At 47.4% G+C, this 14991-nt stretch overlaps 1 protein-coding gene across 1 annotated transcript; it reads right to left on the reverse strand.

The window, feature by feature from the left end:
• Nucleotides 1-325: 325 nt before the first annotated feature.
• Nucleotides 326-11037, reverse strand: nexn (nexilin (F actin binding protein); the record flags this gene model as incomplete). Its single annotated transcript, XM_079740613.1, has 13 exons — nt 326-712; nt 1274-1462; nt 1778-1999; nt 2496-2690; nt 3271-3315; nt 3666-3857; nt 4612-4806; nt 5984-6157; nt 6762-6962; nt 8328-8476; nt 8618-8702; nt 9482-9676; nt 10633-11037. 13 exons carry the CDS (start codon nt 11035-11037, stop codon nt 326-328), a joined length of 2634 nt encoding a protein of 877 aa, XP_079596739.1.
• Between the last annotated feature and the right edge of the window lie 3954 nt (nt 11038-14991).

Consider the following 14991-nt stretch of genomic DNA (forward strand, 5'->3'; position numbering starts at 1 on the left):
AGGCAGGAAGTGGAAGTCATGAAGGAACAAAGTGTAGGCTGTGCAGAACGGAACTGTTAGTCATGCAGGCAGGAAGTAGAGGCCATGTAAACCGGAAGTTGATGTCATGCAAACAGGAAGTGGACATCATGCAGACAGGAAATGGAGGCAATGCAAACAGGAGGTCGACGTCACGCAGAACAGAACGTCGAGGTCACGCAGACAGGAAGTGTAACGTCATGCAGACAGGAAGAAGTTGTCACGCCGACGGGAAGTGGACGCCACGCAGACGGGGAGTGGAGTGTCACGCGGACGGAAGGTCTAGGCCATGCAGGCGGGCGTGCGCTCACACCAGCGTGCTCTTACTTTCTATCGTGAGGATGCAGGTGCTGGCGGCCGTGCCACGGCTGTTCACTGCCTTGCACATGTACTCCCCCTCGTCCTCCGGGAAGGTCTCGGGCAGGTAGAGGCAGAAGGTCTCGCCCCGCTCGATGTACTGGTAGTCCTCGCAGTCCTGCAGCGCCTCGCCCTCAAACCACCAGGTCACCTCCGGCTTGGGCTCGCCCGTGATCTTGACGGTGAAGCGCACCGGCTCCGAGTCCACCACCGACTGGTTCTTCAGGGGCTTCTTGAACCAGGGCGCCCCGGAGCGCTCCTGGTCCTCCTCGTCTTCGTAGGCCGCCGAGCCGTTGAGGATGCTGCCGTCCTCTGCCTCCGTCTCGTCGTCCTTCTTCTGCACCAACAGAAATGAAGGGTTGAACGAATGAATGAATGATCTTTATTGGTCAATGACCAGGTACAGGTACGGCGAGATTTGGGAGAGCTCCCCCTGGTGCTTAAAAAAGAGAGGACAAGGAACATATATAAACAATTTATACAGTATGATAAAGAAAAAAACTAGGGATAAAGAACATAAGAAAAGAACAAGGGAGGGGCATGATGGAACCGAGACAGCAACACGCCCCAAGCTAGCGATGGGGTCACTGAGGTCCGGAACCTCGGTATACAAAATTGAGAGGTTGAGAACTTTTCTGAGATGAGTAAACGCGCAACCCCCCCCCATCAAGAAGGGTGAAAAATGGGGGGAAATATATTGGTTTTGTCGTTTAGATTAGAATGATAGAAGATGATTTTACAATGTTTCTTTATTATGAGTCCTTTCTGGGTTTTTATATTCCTCTCTCGCGTTGTCTAATTGTCGAATTTTTCTTTTTCTTCTCATTTCCATTTCGGGCATTAGCAGATGCTGTTACCCAAGCTTGACGGGGATCAAGAGCCGCAGTGAGGGCTTTACCTTCTGCAGCGCGGCGTCGATCTCCTGCTGCTCAAACTGCATCCTCTGCAGCTTCTGCTCCTCCACCCTCCTCTTCTCCTCTTCCTCCCGGGCCTTGGCCATCTGCTGGAAGCGGGCGCGCATGTCCACCTTCTGCTTGAACGGGGACTCGTCGGCCTTCGCTGCGTTCACGTCCACCTCCTCTTCTCCCTTGGATAAAAAACGAACGTCAGGTCATGACCGCACCGACGCTGATTTATCGGTCGTCAGAATTCGGAATTTGAATTCGTAAGCTCTTAAGGCTCGTGGCCGTTTTTTGCACCACGGGAATTTGAAAAGATTGTGTACGACGTTGTGTTCAGACATTGTATCTTCCAAAACCAAAGGAAAGGGATAAATCATGTGCAGCCCTAGATATAAACATGTGTTTCAGTAAGTAGGCAGTAAATCTCTTTTAGTGTTTTTATTTATAGGTATTGCTGTTTCTGTTTCTGAGAGACGTATTTCCGATAGATGCCTCCTCACCTCCTGGAACCTTTCGGTCTCCCTCTCCTTGATCTCCTCGTCCACCGCCTTCCTCCGAGCGCGCTCCTCCTCGATCTTCTTCTGGATCTCCTCGTCGGTGTGCTGCTTGATCTTCTCAAACCTGGACTTGAGGTTCTTGGCCTGGATGGAGCCGGTCCTCTTGAGTTTGACCAGCTCCTCGTACTCCTTGCTCATCGCGTCGGAGCTCTCGTTCACCTCGTCCTGGGGAAGAGCGAGCGAGAAGGCTTCGTTAGTAAGGAGCTCCGTGCCCCCCCCCCCCCCACACACACACACACACACACACACACACACTGAGGAGACAGTTGCAGGGGAACCCTGATGTGTTTCTACACGGTTCAGGTTACTCAAGAACACAGACGTATCGTTTGGTTCTCAAATGGGGGTACGCGTACCTCTAGGGGTACTTTGGGGAGTACTGCGGGGGGTACTCAGAAAATTACTAAAGAAAAAGAAAAAAAGCCGACCATCGTTTATTTTTCACCCCGAGCAAGTTTCAATTCTGAAAGCTAGAATAGAAAATCGAGAAAACGGACAACTGGTTGAAATGTACACCAGGGTTAGTTAATGTTTTGAGTGCGCCCCTGCAGTACCCCAAAGCGCCCCTAGGGGTAAGCGTAACCCCATTTGAGAACCACTGAACCAGTAGAAAAGGTTTGAGAACCGCCGATTCAGAAGATCGCGACTTTAGATTTCTCACCACGCCCATCTCCTGTCGGAGCTGTTCGTACTCCTGCTTCTCCTGCTCCATCTTCTTTTTTCGCTCCTCCACCTTGCGTTCCCGCTCCGCCTCCTGCTTCAGCTTGAGCCGGGCCTCGAAGTTGATCTCCAGTTTCCCCGGCTGCAGAGCCTCCTGCGACTCGCTCCGCACCATGCCGTCCGGCTCGCCCTCATCCTGACGCGGCACGCAGACACGGGGTGTCAATCAACCCAGGTTGTCAATCAACCCGGGGTGTGATGGTAATTAGAAAATACAAAATAAAATAAAATTAAGTTAAATAAGGTTAAATTAAATACATTTAAGTTCAATAAATAAAATTAAGTTAATTTAAGTTCAATTAGGTTAAATTAAGTTAAAATAGTTACATTTAATTAAATGCAGTTAAATCAAAATTGTACATCCCTTAATCACAGTTGCAGTCTCTAAGGGCTTATATTTATAGCAACTGTTTTGTATTGATTTAACTTCCCAATTTCTACAATTATTTTATCGATATGTTTTCTAAAAGTTATTTCAAAGCAAATCAGTTGAAGACACACACATTGAATCGTCACATAATCACCTAAATGCATTTATATTGATCAACATTAGTTATTAAAAAAGTGGTTGAAGCAGCTATCGCTGAGCATGCAAAGTGTGAAATGCAAGCAAAATGGCCGATGTAATTCATGGATGAATCTTAAAGTCATAAAAGCAGCATACGGAAGATTATTATTACCAGGGAGTTAGTTACTTTGCATTGAGAGTATCTTACATTGTCGTCTCCATAGGCAGACATATCCTGATCCAGCCCAGTGCTCTTGAAGAAATCATTTAGAAGAGGGCATAGCAATTTGAGCCATCATAAGAATATAAAATGCATTAAAAACCCAAATAAATTCCAATTAGATCGTAAACAATAACTAATGTTAATTTGTGGTCAATTAACGTACCCTTATTGTGAAATGTTACCCACAAAAAAAGCGTTTTTTCAAATTCTCTTTTCCTGTTCTAAAACCCCATGGGCTCTGAAATGACCAGCGGGTGAAGCGGGTGAGGCGACAGGATGAGGACAGCCAGAGTGGTGTTTACCGCCATGCCGGTGCCACGCCCCTGTACCAACAGCACCGTTGGCCAGCCGTCGGTTCGCTCCGTGCCGCAGGACCCTACCATGTTCTTGCGGGCCTCGGCGAAGAGCCGCTTCTCCTCCTCCAGCCTTTTCTTGGCCTCCTCCTCAGCCTTCTTCTGCTCCCCCTCCCGTCTCTGGCGCTCCTTCTCCTCGAAGCTCACGCAGATCTTCCCGGGCTCGCTGCCCTCCAGGTTCAGCAGCGCCATCAGCACCTCGTCGTCATCGTCCACCAGCTGGGGATTGATTGATTAATTGATTGATTGCATTTTAGTAATCCCCAAGGGGGACATTATTTTGCCACCAAGCCACTACACACAACAACTTACATCAACAGGACAGTAGATACTTCAAGACAGGGCACAGTACAACATACACGACTACAGCTACAAATAAATAGTTCTGCACCACATAGACACTGAAAGGACACAATCATCACAGCAATACCAACAAAATAAATCACTGCATCATATATAGTCAACAGCTCTTATTATAGAGTCTGATCGCTGTGGGAACAGCGATCAGACTCTTTAATAAGAGCTGTTGACTATATATGATGATCTTCTTGGAGAGAGAGACACACACACACACACACACACACACACACACCTCTCTGAACCACAGAGCAGCCACAGATGCTCTCTGTGGAGCGTCGCTTTGGACCCCTCAAACCTGGAGCTGCAGCACTTCTGGAGCGGGTTGGCATGACGACCGCATCCTCGTGTTGTGGATTCAGCGCATGTTATGTTTGGATCGCTGGGATAGGTTCCCGTTTTTCCTTTTTTAGGAGGATTTATGAATGTATATATGCAAGTTGTAGATTTATAATTAAATTAGCTTTATCTTTTGTTTGTGATTTATGAATGTTATCTTGCGCAGAGCCGGGCCCTGCCGCAGACTGGCGCTGCGGATGGATTTGTTTTTTTGTTTTAGGGGGTGTGGCGTGTGTTTGCGGCGCTAATCCTTCACGTGGTGGACGCCCGTGGTTACCATGCTCTTCCTGGCCTCGGCGAAGGCTCTCCTCTCCTCCTCCATCCTCTTCTTCGCCTCGCCCTCCGCCTTCTTCCTCTCCCCCTCCACCCGCTGTCGCTCCAGCTCCTCGAAGCTCAGCCTGAGCCGCCCCGGCCGTGACTCCTCCTTATCCCCCGCCGCCCCGGAGGCGTCGTCCTCCACCTCCTCCTCGCCCTGAGGGGAGAGGTGGGAGAAGACGAGATCTCTCAGCGAGCCGAACCCGCGGAGACTAACACCGGACGGTTCACAACTCAGGGCTGCATCCCGTGAGGATAATAACGATAATGGATGAGAGCAAGACAAGCGCTTTCCCAAGACTCCTAACTCAGAGGAAATCCGCTGTTAACCTTTTTTAAATTATGAAAAATAAGGTGTTTTTTTGAATTGGGGTTCGATTCACATTTCACCAGATGTGATTCATCTGTTTCAGCCCTGTGTGTGAACATCGTTGCTGTGTTTGGAAAGTAAATACATAAATAAATACAGAGTTTGTAACACACAAATGCGTCTCTACAGATATCAGAAATAGTCATATGTCTTGCCATCATGTAGTATAAACATACTGACTACACTGCAGATGTGTTGTTTATGCTGACTATCACAGTGACATGCATGCAATAAAAAGGGATCTGTCAAATAAGGTAGGTCCAATTTTGCTTTGCAAAACATTTGCAACAAAGCGACCCCTTAACGAGTCTTTTAACGATGGGGCTTATAATGAGGGGGCTATTAACGAGGAGGCTATTAACGAGGGGGATTTTAACGAGGAGACTGTTAACAATGGGAATTTAAAACAATGGGACTTTTAACAATCAGACTTTTAACGAGGGCACTTTAACAATCATACTTTTAATGAGGGGACATTAACAATCAGACTTTTAACGAGGGGACTTTAACAATCAGACTTTTAACGAGGGGACTTTAACAATCAGACTTTTATCGTGGGGACTTTAACAATCAGACTTTTATCGTGGGGACTTTAACAATCAAACTTTTAACGAGGGGACTTTTAACAATCACACTTTTAACGAGGGGACTTTTAACAATCAAACTTTTAACGAGGGGACTTTTAACAATCAGACTTTTAACGAGGGGACTTTAACAATCAGACTTTTAACGAGGGGACTTTAACAATCAGACTTTTATCGTGGGGACTTTAACAATCAGACTTTTATCGTGGGGACTTTAACAATCAAACTTTTAACGAGGGGACTTTTAACAATCACACTTTTAACGAGGGGACTTTAACAATCAGACTTTTAACGAGGGGACTTTTAACAATCAGACTTTTAGCGAGGGGACTTTAACAATCAGACTTTTAACGAGGGGTCATTTAACGAGGGGGCCTCACCATCTCCAGCTTGGCCTCCTCGAAGGCCTTCTTCTCGTCCAGGAGGCGGCGTTTGGCGCCCTCCTCCGCCTGCCTCCTCCTCTGCTCCTGCCGCTCCTTCTCCAGCTCCTCGAAGGACAGCTTGAGCTTCCCCGGGGTCACCGGCTCACGCTCTGCCGGCCGCAGCTCCTCCTCCTGGGGGGGGGAGGGGGGAACACTGAGTCCTGGAGGCGAGACTCAGAGGCTCTCTCGAGGGGCGCATGGCGGGGACGACAAACAGGGTGAATGGGTGATGAATGGGTTCCAACGGGGTCTGAATATAAGTATCAAGAAATGCATATTTGATAAAGGACATGGATACGTAGAGAAATAGGGGAAATATATCGGTCGTGTCGGTTCGATTAGCATAATAATGCTATTTTACAGGGTTATGAGAAATATGTTGTTGTTTTTGTAATTAGGACCCATTTTGGGGGCTATTCTTTTCTTTATGTCTTTTTATTTGATTTTTTTCTTCTCAAAATATTATATTGATATCTCGACTGTTATCTACCCTAGACCCTGCTGAAGTACCATCTTGTGCTTTTCCTTTTGTCCTTCATGCTAGGTGGACTGCATTTATACAGCGCTTTTTTAACCAGTGGCCGCTCAAAGCGCTGTACAACCAGGTTCGAACTAGCAACCTCCCGGTAGCCAGCCAACCCTCTCCACCTCCTGAGCCGCATGCCGCCCGATGTGGCACGTGGCGGTGCAATGAGCTGTGAATCCTACACAATAAGAGCGCCCCAGTCCCACCCACCGCCGGAGCGAGCGAGCTCCTCTTGGCCTCCCTGAAGGACCGGCGGTTCTCATCGTACAGCCTCTTCTTCTCCTCCTCCGCCCTCTTCCTCAGGTCCTCCTCGCGGTTCTTCTCGATGTCCTCGAAGTTCATCTTGATCCGGCCAGGGGGGCGGCAAGCCTTGGCCGGGACCACCCGCACCAGGATGCTGTCGTCTCCCTCCTGGGGGACAAAGGGAACACGGATAATTAAGATGCATATATGCAGGGCGTATGTCAAATATATAGTGAGTATCAAACGGGAAGTTTGAAAGAGTCAAACAAATCTGACTCTTTTTCTTTGAAAGATATTGGTACAAAAATGTTTAAGTTTGTAAATGGTCTGGGGAAAGAATCATTGCTTAATGGTAAACACGCATTGATGCGCAATCCGGTCTTAAAGGTAAACACACACAGATGCGTGATCCGGTCTGAATGGGTTAAACATTTTGTACCAATATCTTTCAAAATGTGTTTGTAAGATATCCTTCAAACTCTGCTTCAAATTCAGTTTGAAAGATATTGGCACAAAATGTTTGCGAAATATTTGTTGTGGTTTGAACCGCCTACATTACGTTCTGTTGAGAGAGGCATATTGGGGGGACCTCAATAAAAGTAGGTTGCTCGGGCTCAATAACCACAGGAGATAAAGGTGTATCATCGAGGGGCGAGAGGCCCCCAACAACATAAAGGTGACCAACTGCAGTAGGTATGTCTGCTAGCGTCTGTCCAGATAGCAGAGTTCTAATTTGGTCCCAGTGTGGAGGAGGGCAGCGGCTAATTCAGTCTCGGACTGGTGTGGGAAACAGTTGCCAGTCACATGGCTGTCTACACCTGGCAGAGGCCTTGTGGTTCAGGCAGAAGCCTACTGTACTGGTGTTGACCCAGTTCAGCTCGTCTGTGCATTCCCCGCGTACGGTCTATTACAACGGCGTTTCCTCCCAGCCAACTTTAAGATCTGTTCAGGTCTTAAGTTCAGACATTGAGCCAAAAGGTAATGGAGGTATAACTCACAATGGACACTAGACGGCTTCATTCACAAAACCTTTGAGCGACTATAAACAAGGATTCAAGCACCTAAGAGATGGAACCAAGCAGCGCACATTCAGGAGTTTGAGGTTCTATAAATTAAACGTGTTTGTATGCGACAGGTAAATCCTTACATTCATCATGTGTATTATTTGAAGAAAACGACTTAAAGACTAGAAGCAGAATAACAGCTAAGGAAGTAGCAGGTCATTTATCACAATCCTCCATCTGGTAGAAGCATCTGGAAACAAACATCTCCCGATCCTGGATCTATCAAACGAGTATTATGTCCGTGTTTCCAAGGCAAACGTAAAACATTGCAGCCCTTGCTTTGGCTCTCAAAGACCAGCACTCAGAATAACTCTTTCAAGTGGCAGCTGAGGATTACCTTAATGATTACGGATACATGGACGCCGCCAGGTGGACCGCGGCTTAGCCATCATGATATATACTACCCCCGTTCGCCCTGATCCTCCGCCCCCCTCCATCATAGCATGCAGACCCCTGCAGCGCTACAAACCTCCGCCGCCTTCTTGGCCAGCTCCTTCTGAATCTTGGCTTTCTCCATGATGTCCTGGGTCGCTCTCCTCTTCCTCTCTTCCTCCATCTTCTTCCTCCCCCCTTCCTGTCTCTTGTTCTCCATCTCGGCGAACTTCCCCTTGACGCTACCTGAGGTGGCGGCGGCGGCGGCGGCGTAGAGGGGCATGGCAGAGCAGAGGAGGTCAGTGTGCTGTTGGTAATCCTGTCCTCTCCGGGCGGCTCACACGTGAAACACCATCTAAGGTGTGTGCGCTCCTCAACGCGTCTCACCTGTGATCTTCGGCACGTAGGACTTCTCTACCTTGGCGGGCTTCACCTCCTCCTCCTCATCACTGGACGCCAGTAGCTCCTTTATCTGTGGCGGCGGACGGGACAGGAGAGTGTGCGGTGAGACTACGCTTGAGCCGGGATCATCTGTTATTACACTTTAGAGGGCCATGCTGGAGGCAGCGGGGACAGGGCTAATCCCTGCTGCTAATAGCCGCGTCACGTGACCGGCAGGTAGGCCTGTGATTGGTGGGCGGTGAGTGGCACGGGGGGGGGGATCAGTCGGAGGTGTTCCTGGCCCTGGCACTATGCATGTTGGCGAGGGAAGGAGGGAGGAGCGAGACAGCGTTATCCACTCACAACACAGCGTACCACCCGGGTTAGGTGGGCGCCAACACCCGGGACAGTTGAGGGAGGGACCAGGTTGTTATTGTAGTGAGTCAGAAGTCTGAGTAGAGAGGCTGGCTCTACGACGTGAAGGCTCTACGTCGTAGTAATTCGTTTTTTGCAAAGACTAGTTGTTTTTTTTTACATTTGTTGCACAATCCTGAGATTAATAATCCTATGAATAATATCAATAATGATAATAATAATCGACAACCGAAAGAAATAAGGAATAACACTAGAGAATAATAGTGTGATTAATAATCCTAATCACATTAATAAGAAGAGTAATTAATTGACAACCAAAAAAAACTATAAACACTAGAGATTAATAACCCTAACAACAAACAACCGACAACCAAAACAAAACGACAACACTAAACGAGGGCTAACCCTCGACACGCCGTCACCTGGCTCCTGATTGGTCATGCCATGCGGCCGGCGGCCCGGGGGGCGGGGTTAGTGGGGTTATCGCTCTTTGACCTGCTGCTTGCGGCGGCCGTACTCCCGCTCCTTGATGTACTGCTCCTTCCTCTTCTTCTGCTCCTCTGTGTTCCTCAGCCGGCTCCGCTCCTCGCGGGCCTTCTGCATGGCCTCGAACTTGTTCTTCACGTCCCCCTTGTCCGTGTCCTTGGGCACGTAGCTGCGGGCCACGGGCCGACGGGACCGCAGCAGCTTCTGAGGGGGGATACAGAGGGGTCAAAGGTCGGTGGGTTTGGGGCGCTAGACCGATGGGGGACGTGGTGGGAGCACGGGGTTAAGTGGAGGTACAGGTTGGAAGAGGAGCTCTGCTCACGAAGACTGGGGAGGTTGTTAGAAATAATCTGCTGAAATTATTACCTTCGATGCTATTTGACTATAATTCATGGTTATCAATTTTATGTTTTGTATTTATTATTTATTATCAGTCCCACCAGAAAAACGCGATTATGCGATCGCATAATTCAACGCATAATCAGCCAAAGTCCGCATATTCATGCCGGGGCCGCATTTTTTCAAATATGCCGCACTTTCACCGCATAAATTGCCAATTTTCGCTAATCCCCGCATTTTCGTTGCAAAAAAGTCACATATATCTTAGCAGAAAGTTGAAAAATGTTGCGTTTACTTCACACAAAAGCAGCCATTTCCCCGTTGCCATGGGAACGTTATGAAGTGACGTAATTACGCGATGTGAACGTCATCGAAAAGCTAAATTTTTCGCAAGTTCCCGCAATTTCATTGCATAAAATTGCATAAATATGCCGCATATTTCATCGCATTTTTTAAGAAAACGTGCCGCATAATCAAGGATTTTTGGCCGCAGCAATCACAAAAGAACGCCAAATTTTCTGGAGGGACTGTATTATGAAACATACAAGTACATATGACATGTTTTATATGTATTAAGTATTATATTATCTGACTTCTACAGCTAGTCCACAATAAATACGAAACATATAGTACAGATAACATGTTAATTATATGTCTTAAATGTGTTATAAAATAGGATTTCTACGGTTAGTATACATGATGCTCCCATCTGTCTCTCACTCACATGAAATATGAATATTGATAAGAAGCTTGCCTAGAAAGCCACCATCCCAGAGAGCATCGCAACACGCCGCTGTCCCGATTGGAGACATCGTTCTCACCTCTCGTCTCAGCACCACGTCAGACATGTTTGTGTTCTCCGTGTGATCTTCATCCCCTTCCTCCTCCTCCTCCTTGGCCTTCTCCTGGTCCTCGCCGTTGACCTTCGTCTCACCCTCCTCTTCCTTATCCTCGCCTCCATCTTGTTCTACGCCGTTAACGTCCGGAGTCTTCTCACCCTCCGGCTCCTCCCCCGTCTCATCCTCTTTGTCCTGAGATACCTTCTCGTCCTTGTCCATCTCGTCCTCCGCCTCTTCCTGATTGGCTGCCTCGTCTTCCTTGTCGTCCTGGGTTGTCACGGCGTCCTCCTCCTCATGGGCTGCGTCCTTCACATCCTCCTCTTGGTACTTGTCCGCCAGGTTGTCATGGGCAACCTCGGCCATGACCTGTGTGACCACCTCCGTCATCTCGGTGCCACGGCGCCCAAGTGCTGAAGATTGACGCTTGTGTCAAATGTCGACCTGCTGAGTGAAACAGAACCGCGATTCTTAATCCCCTGTCATACTCTGTATGATCTCACTGTTAGTAAGTCATTAGTCTGATATTAATAGACTGACCAATGGGCAGCATGGATTAGAAGAAAAAAAAGAGTTGTATTAAACGAAGAAAAGTAATGAAATCATACCTCACATCAATCTTCTTTTGTATTAGAGGCACACACTACTTTGTGCACTTTGCTAGAACTCTCTTACACGTCTACCAATGACGTCTGGTCAAATCCTAACCCCTCAACGGCATTAGAGGCTGAAAAGCAGGGCTTCATTTGCTGTTTCAAGGCATGGCCGAGGGGGTCTGTTGCCCTCTAAATATAGCCCACTTCTGTGGGCCGGACATGTGATCACGGCTATTTCTGATAGGTGATACGCCGGGGGCCTGGGCTGTAGCCGGCACCCCCGTATCGCCCAGAGAGCCAGTACCCAGACCCCTAGATTAGGCTTCTGGGGCGGCCTGTTCACCCAGCAATAAACAGTGGACTGTTCATCACTCTGTTCATTATGGGACTCAGGCCCAGGCAGGAGACTTTCAATGAACTAATTGTCAGAGTCTTACAATGCCGCGGACGACTGCGTTCAATGTCAGGCTGGGTAGAATGGGCATGAGAAAGGCCCGACGCCAGTGGGTACAATGGGAGCACTGGTTTACTCATAGTGTTGAACTGCGACAGACCTCAATTCAAACCAGCCCAGTATATATATATATCACCATGTAGCTCATTCTAGGGTATAGACCTATGAATAAGGTTATAATCCTTTAGAAAGTTATGGTGTATCTGCTTTGGGACAAAATCAGATCTTAAAATGGCAAAAACTATGATATGGAAATCAGAATAACAAAATCAAAATCTCGATCTGGCAAACACACATTTAACTCTTGAATCATATAAATCCAATGATGAAGATTTGGCCCGGATTTTGCTCTTTATGGAACCAAATGAGGGAGATTGACATAGAAATTACATGTATGGGGATAAAAAAAAAGTATAATAATCCCGGATAATAGCAGTAGACTTCATTTTCTCAGAGGCTGCGATTGTTTTCCATAAAGTGTGACTGACATACCTGTGACTCAAATAAACCTACCTCTTTAGTAGGAAGGTGATCTCCTTATTCTCATTAAATCCCGTTCGACACTGAAACGCACAAAATAAAATAATCCAGGGTCCTCGACGGTTCGGGCAGCGTGTCCCCTCTGGTGCGGCGGTGCGGGGCGGAGTGGGTGAGGTTACGTCCTCGAGCAGGGGTCCTATTAAAGTGCCGCATTCCGCGCGCGCCAGGCGCAGGTTCAGCTGTTGCCGTTTCTGGACGTTTCCCCATCACACGTCTGCTGCAGCTTCCAGTCTTTTTCGACTCTTTTTTTTTTCCAAAGCCACAGCTCTCAGCCGCACGTGAAGCTGGTCATTGAGATGATTCTGAAGCCACTCTGTGTAGACATTGTTCAGGTGTTTACAACAAATGTGTGAATCAAATGCCTACGTGATTTTACATCACGTAGGCCTGCACACGTCTCTGGAGAGATGGGGTCTACTGTTTTGGAATGGGACTTAGCCATGGCAACCATTTCATTTGCCAATGGAAAGTGAAATAATTTGCTCTTTGTTTAATCCACATTACTATAAATAGCTTAAAAGTGCAAAATGTTATCAAAAGCATTCATATCTCATATCTAGAGCAACCTGATGAACATCTCAACCAACATGGCTGGTATGTCATTGAAAACAAAAGCCCTAATTACTCTATAGGATAATGGTTCTACATTCATAGATCCATAAACAAAATAACCATGCAAGTCTTCATCCAAACATTCCTCATGACCGCTTCTTTAAATTAGGAAGTTGTGGCTTTAAGTGACGCATGCAAATAGACACCCCGATCAGAAGCGTTTGTCTGCTGTGATCGCTCCCAGCACAGCTGCTGTCCTTATCCTGGAGAGACAGAACCGTGTTCCACCTCATCAACACCGGAGCTTCACTCTTACTTTTTTTTTTTTAAACCTCCGAACCAGGGCTTTGGATCATAAAGGCATCTGCTAAATTATTAAATGTAACGTCATAAAACCATATTTATAAGTGTGCCTTAACATCCGCTTTGACATCATGTAAGACGCGCTATCAACGACGGTTAACCCTGTGAAGAACCAGACATCTTAGGGTGACGGTGAAGCTGTAGGAAGCAGGGCAGACATTGGAACCCACCCCAACAGGGCTGGGCCTCGTTCCAATACATACAGAACTGTAATGTGAACCTGGTTTCAGACACTGCTTGGTGATGTACTGTTATAAATCCTGGGGGGGGGGGGTCACTTAACATCTAAGAAGGGCACAATTAAAGAGGTGATATTATGCCACCAGGTGTGAGTGTGATTAGCCATTACAAGCAGTATGCAAATACACCTAGATGTATGATGGATAGGGTAAGCAACATTTGCTACAGTCAACTGGGTAGGCTGGTAGTTTGATCTATCCAGCGTACATCGAGTTGGACACGCCCACTTGTGATGTCACTAAAATACAGGGAAAGGCTGATTTTCAAGTAGCTTGTAATGGCTAAGCACACTCACACCTGTTGGCATACCGTCACCCTTAAAGTCCCTACCATTGCACAGTTACATACCAAACAAACTGGAGACGAGGAAGTGCCAGAGAAGGACTCACGCATGACATGCATTAGTGTGATCAAGAGAACACCAACTTTGCATGACTTTTCTCACTTCCCCAGATTAATCTGTGTGTGTGTGTGTGTGTGTGTGTGTGTGTGTGTGTGTGTGTGTGTGTGGGGGGGGGGGGGGGGGGGGTGCCCCCATGGTTCCTGTGTTCGGGATCCCACACACACCCAGGAGGAACAACAACAGGACTGCCTTAAATAGCCCCCACAGCTGTGGAGACCAATCAGGGCTGGGGGGACATCCAGCCTGACTCAGACCGTGCCACCCCCGCCCCCCCAAGGACCCAGCTGCTGCCCCGCGGCCCCTGACACTGCAGTGTCTATGGGGGGGGGGGGGGGGGCAGCCTTTGTTGTGCCAAGCTACACTACTACAATACCTCAAATATATTTCCCTTTATCTGCCTCTCTTTACCCCCTCCCCTCCTCACAACCCCTCCCTCTCACTCTCTCTCTCTCACACACTACAGTCTCTCCCCCCCCCACCCCCCTCTCTCTCTCTCTCTCTCTCTCTCTCTCTCTCTCTCTCTCTCTCACTCTCACTCTCTCTCTCTCTCACACACTACAGTCTCTCCCCCCCACCCCCCTCTCTCTCTCTCTCTCTCTCTCTCTCTCTCTCTCTCTCTCTCTCTCTCTCTCTCTCTCTCTGTCTCTCTCTCTCTCCCTATAGTTAGTCCCTTGCCCCCTTTCTTTCTCACTATATAAATAATTGTTGTTGTTGCCCTTCATGAGTAATGTAGAACAAATAAAGAACAGTGAAGAACTCTGCTTGTACTCTTTATACCCCACTTACCCGGCAGGGGGCACTGCGCCACACCTGAAAGCCTCCCAGACTGCTAATCACAGCAGCTGTTGTGAAGGGCATTATCCGCTCGCATCCCCCTTTCAGGTACAATTCCTGTTTACAAGTATCTTCAGCCATCAGTAGCCAGGACGCTATTAAAAAGAGCTAGTTGTATACCTTCAAATAGCCTTGGGTTTATTTTTTTGGGGGGTATTGAGATTTACCTGTTTGAACAAAGATTTCAATTTAAAGAATATTTGTGTCTGTTTGAGCTGAATTAATTTGACCGCCCCCTAGTGATCATTTATATTAATTTTTTCTGTCTTGCTGCGTGATTTTATCATTTTTGTTTTATATGAATTATGAACTTTTGAATATAATTGAATATAATTTTATACTAATATAAAATATATTCCCTT

The sequence above is a fragment of the Pollachius pollachius genome (assembly GCF_949987615.1).
Source record: "Pollachius pollachius genome assembly, chromosome: 7".
Lineage (NCBI taxonomy): Eukaryota > Metazoa > Chordata > Actinopteri > Gadiformes > Gadidae > Pollachius > Pollachius pollachius.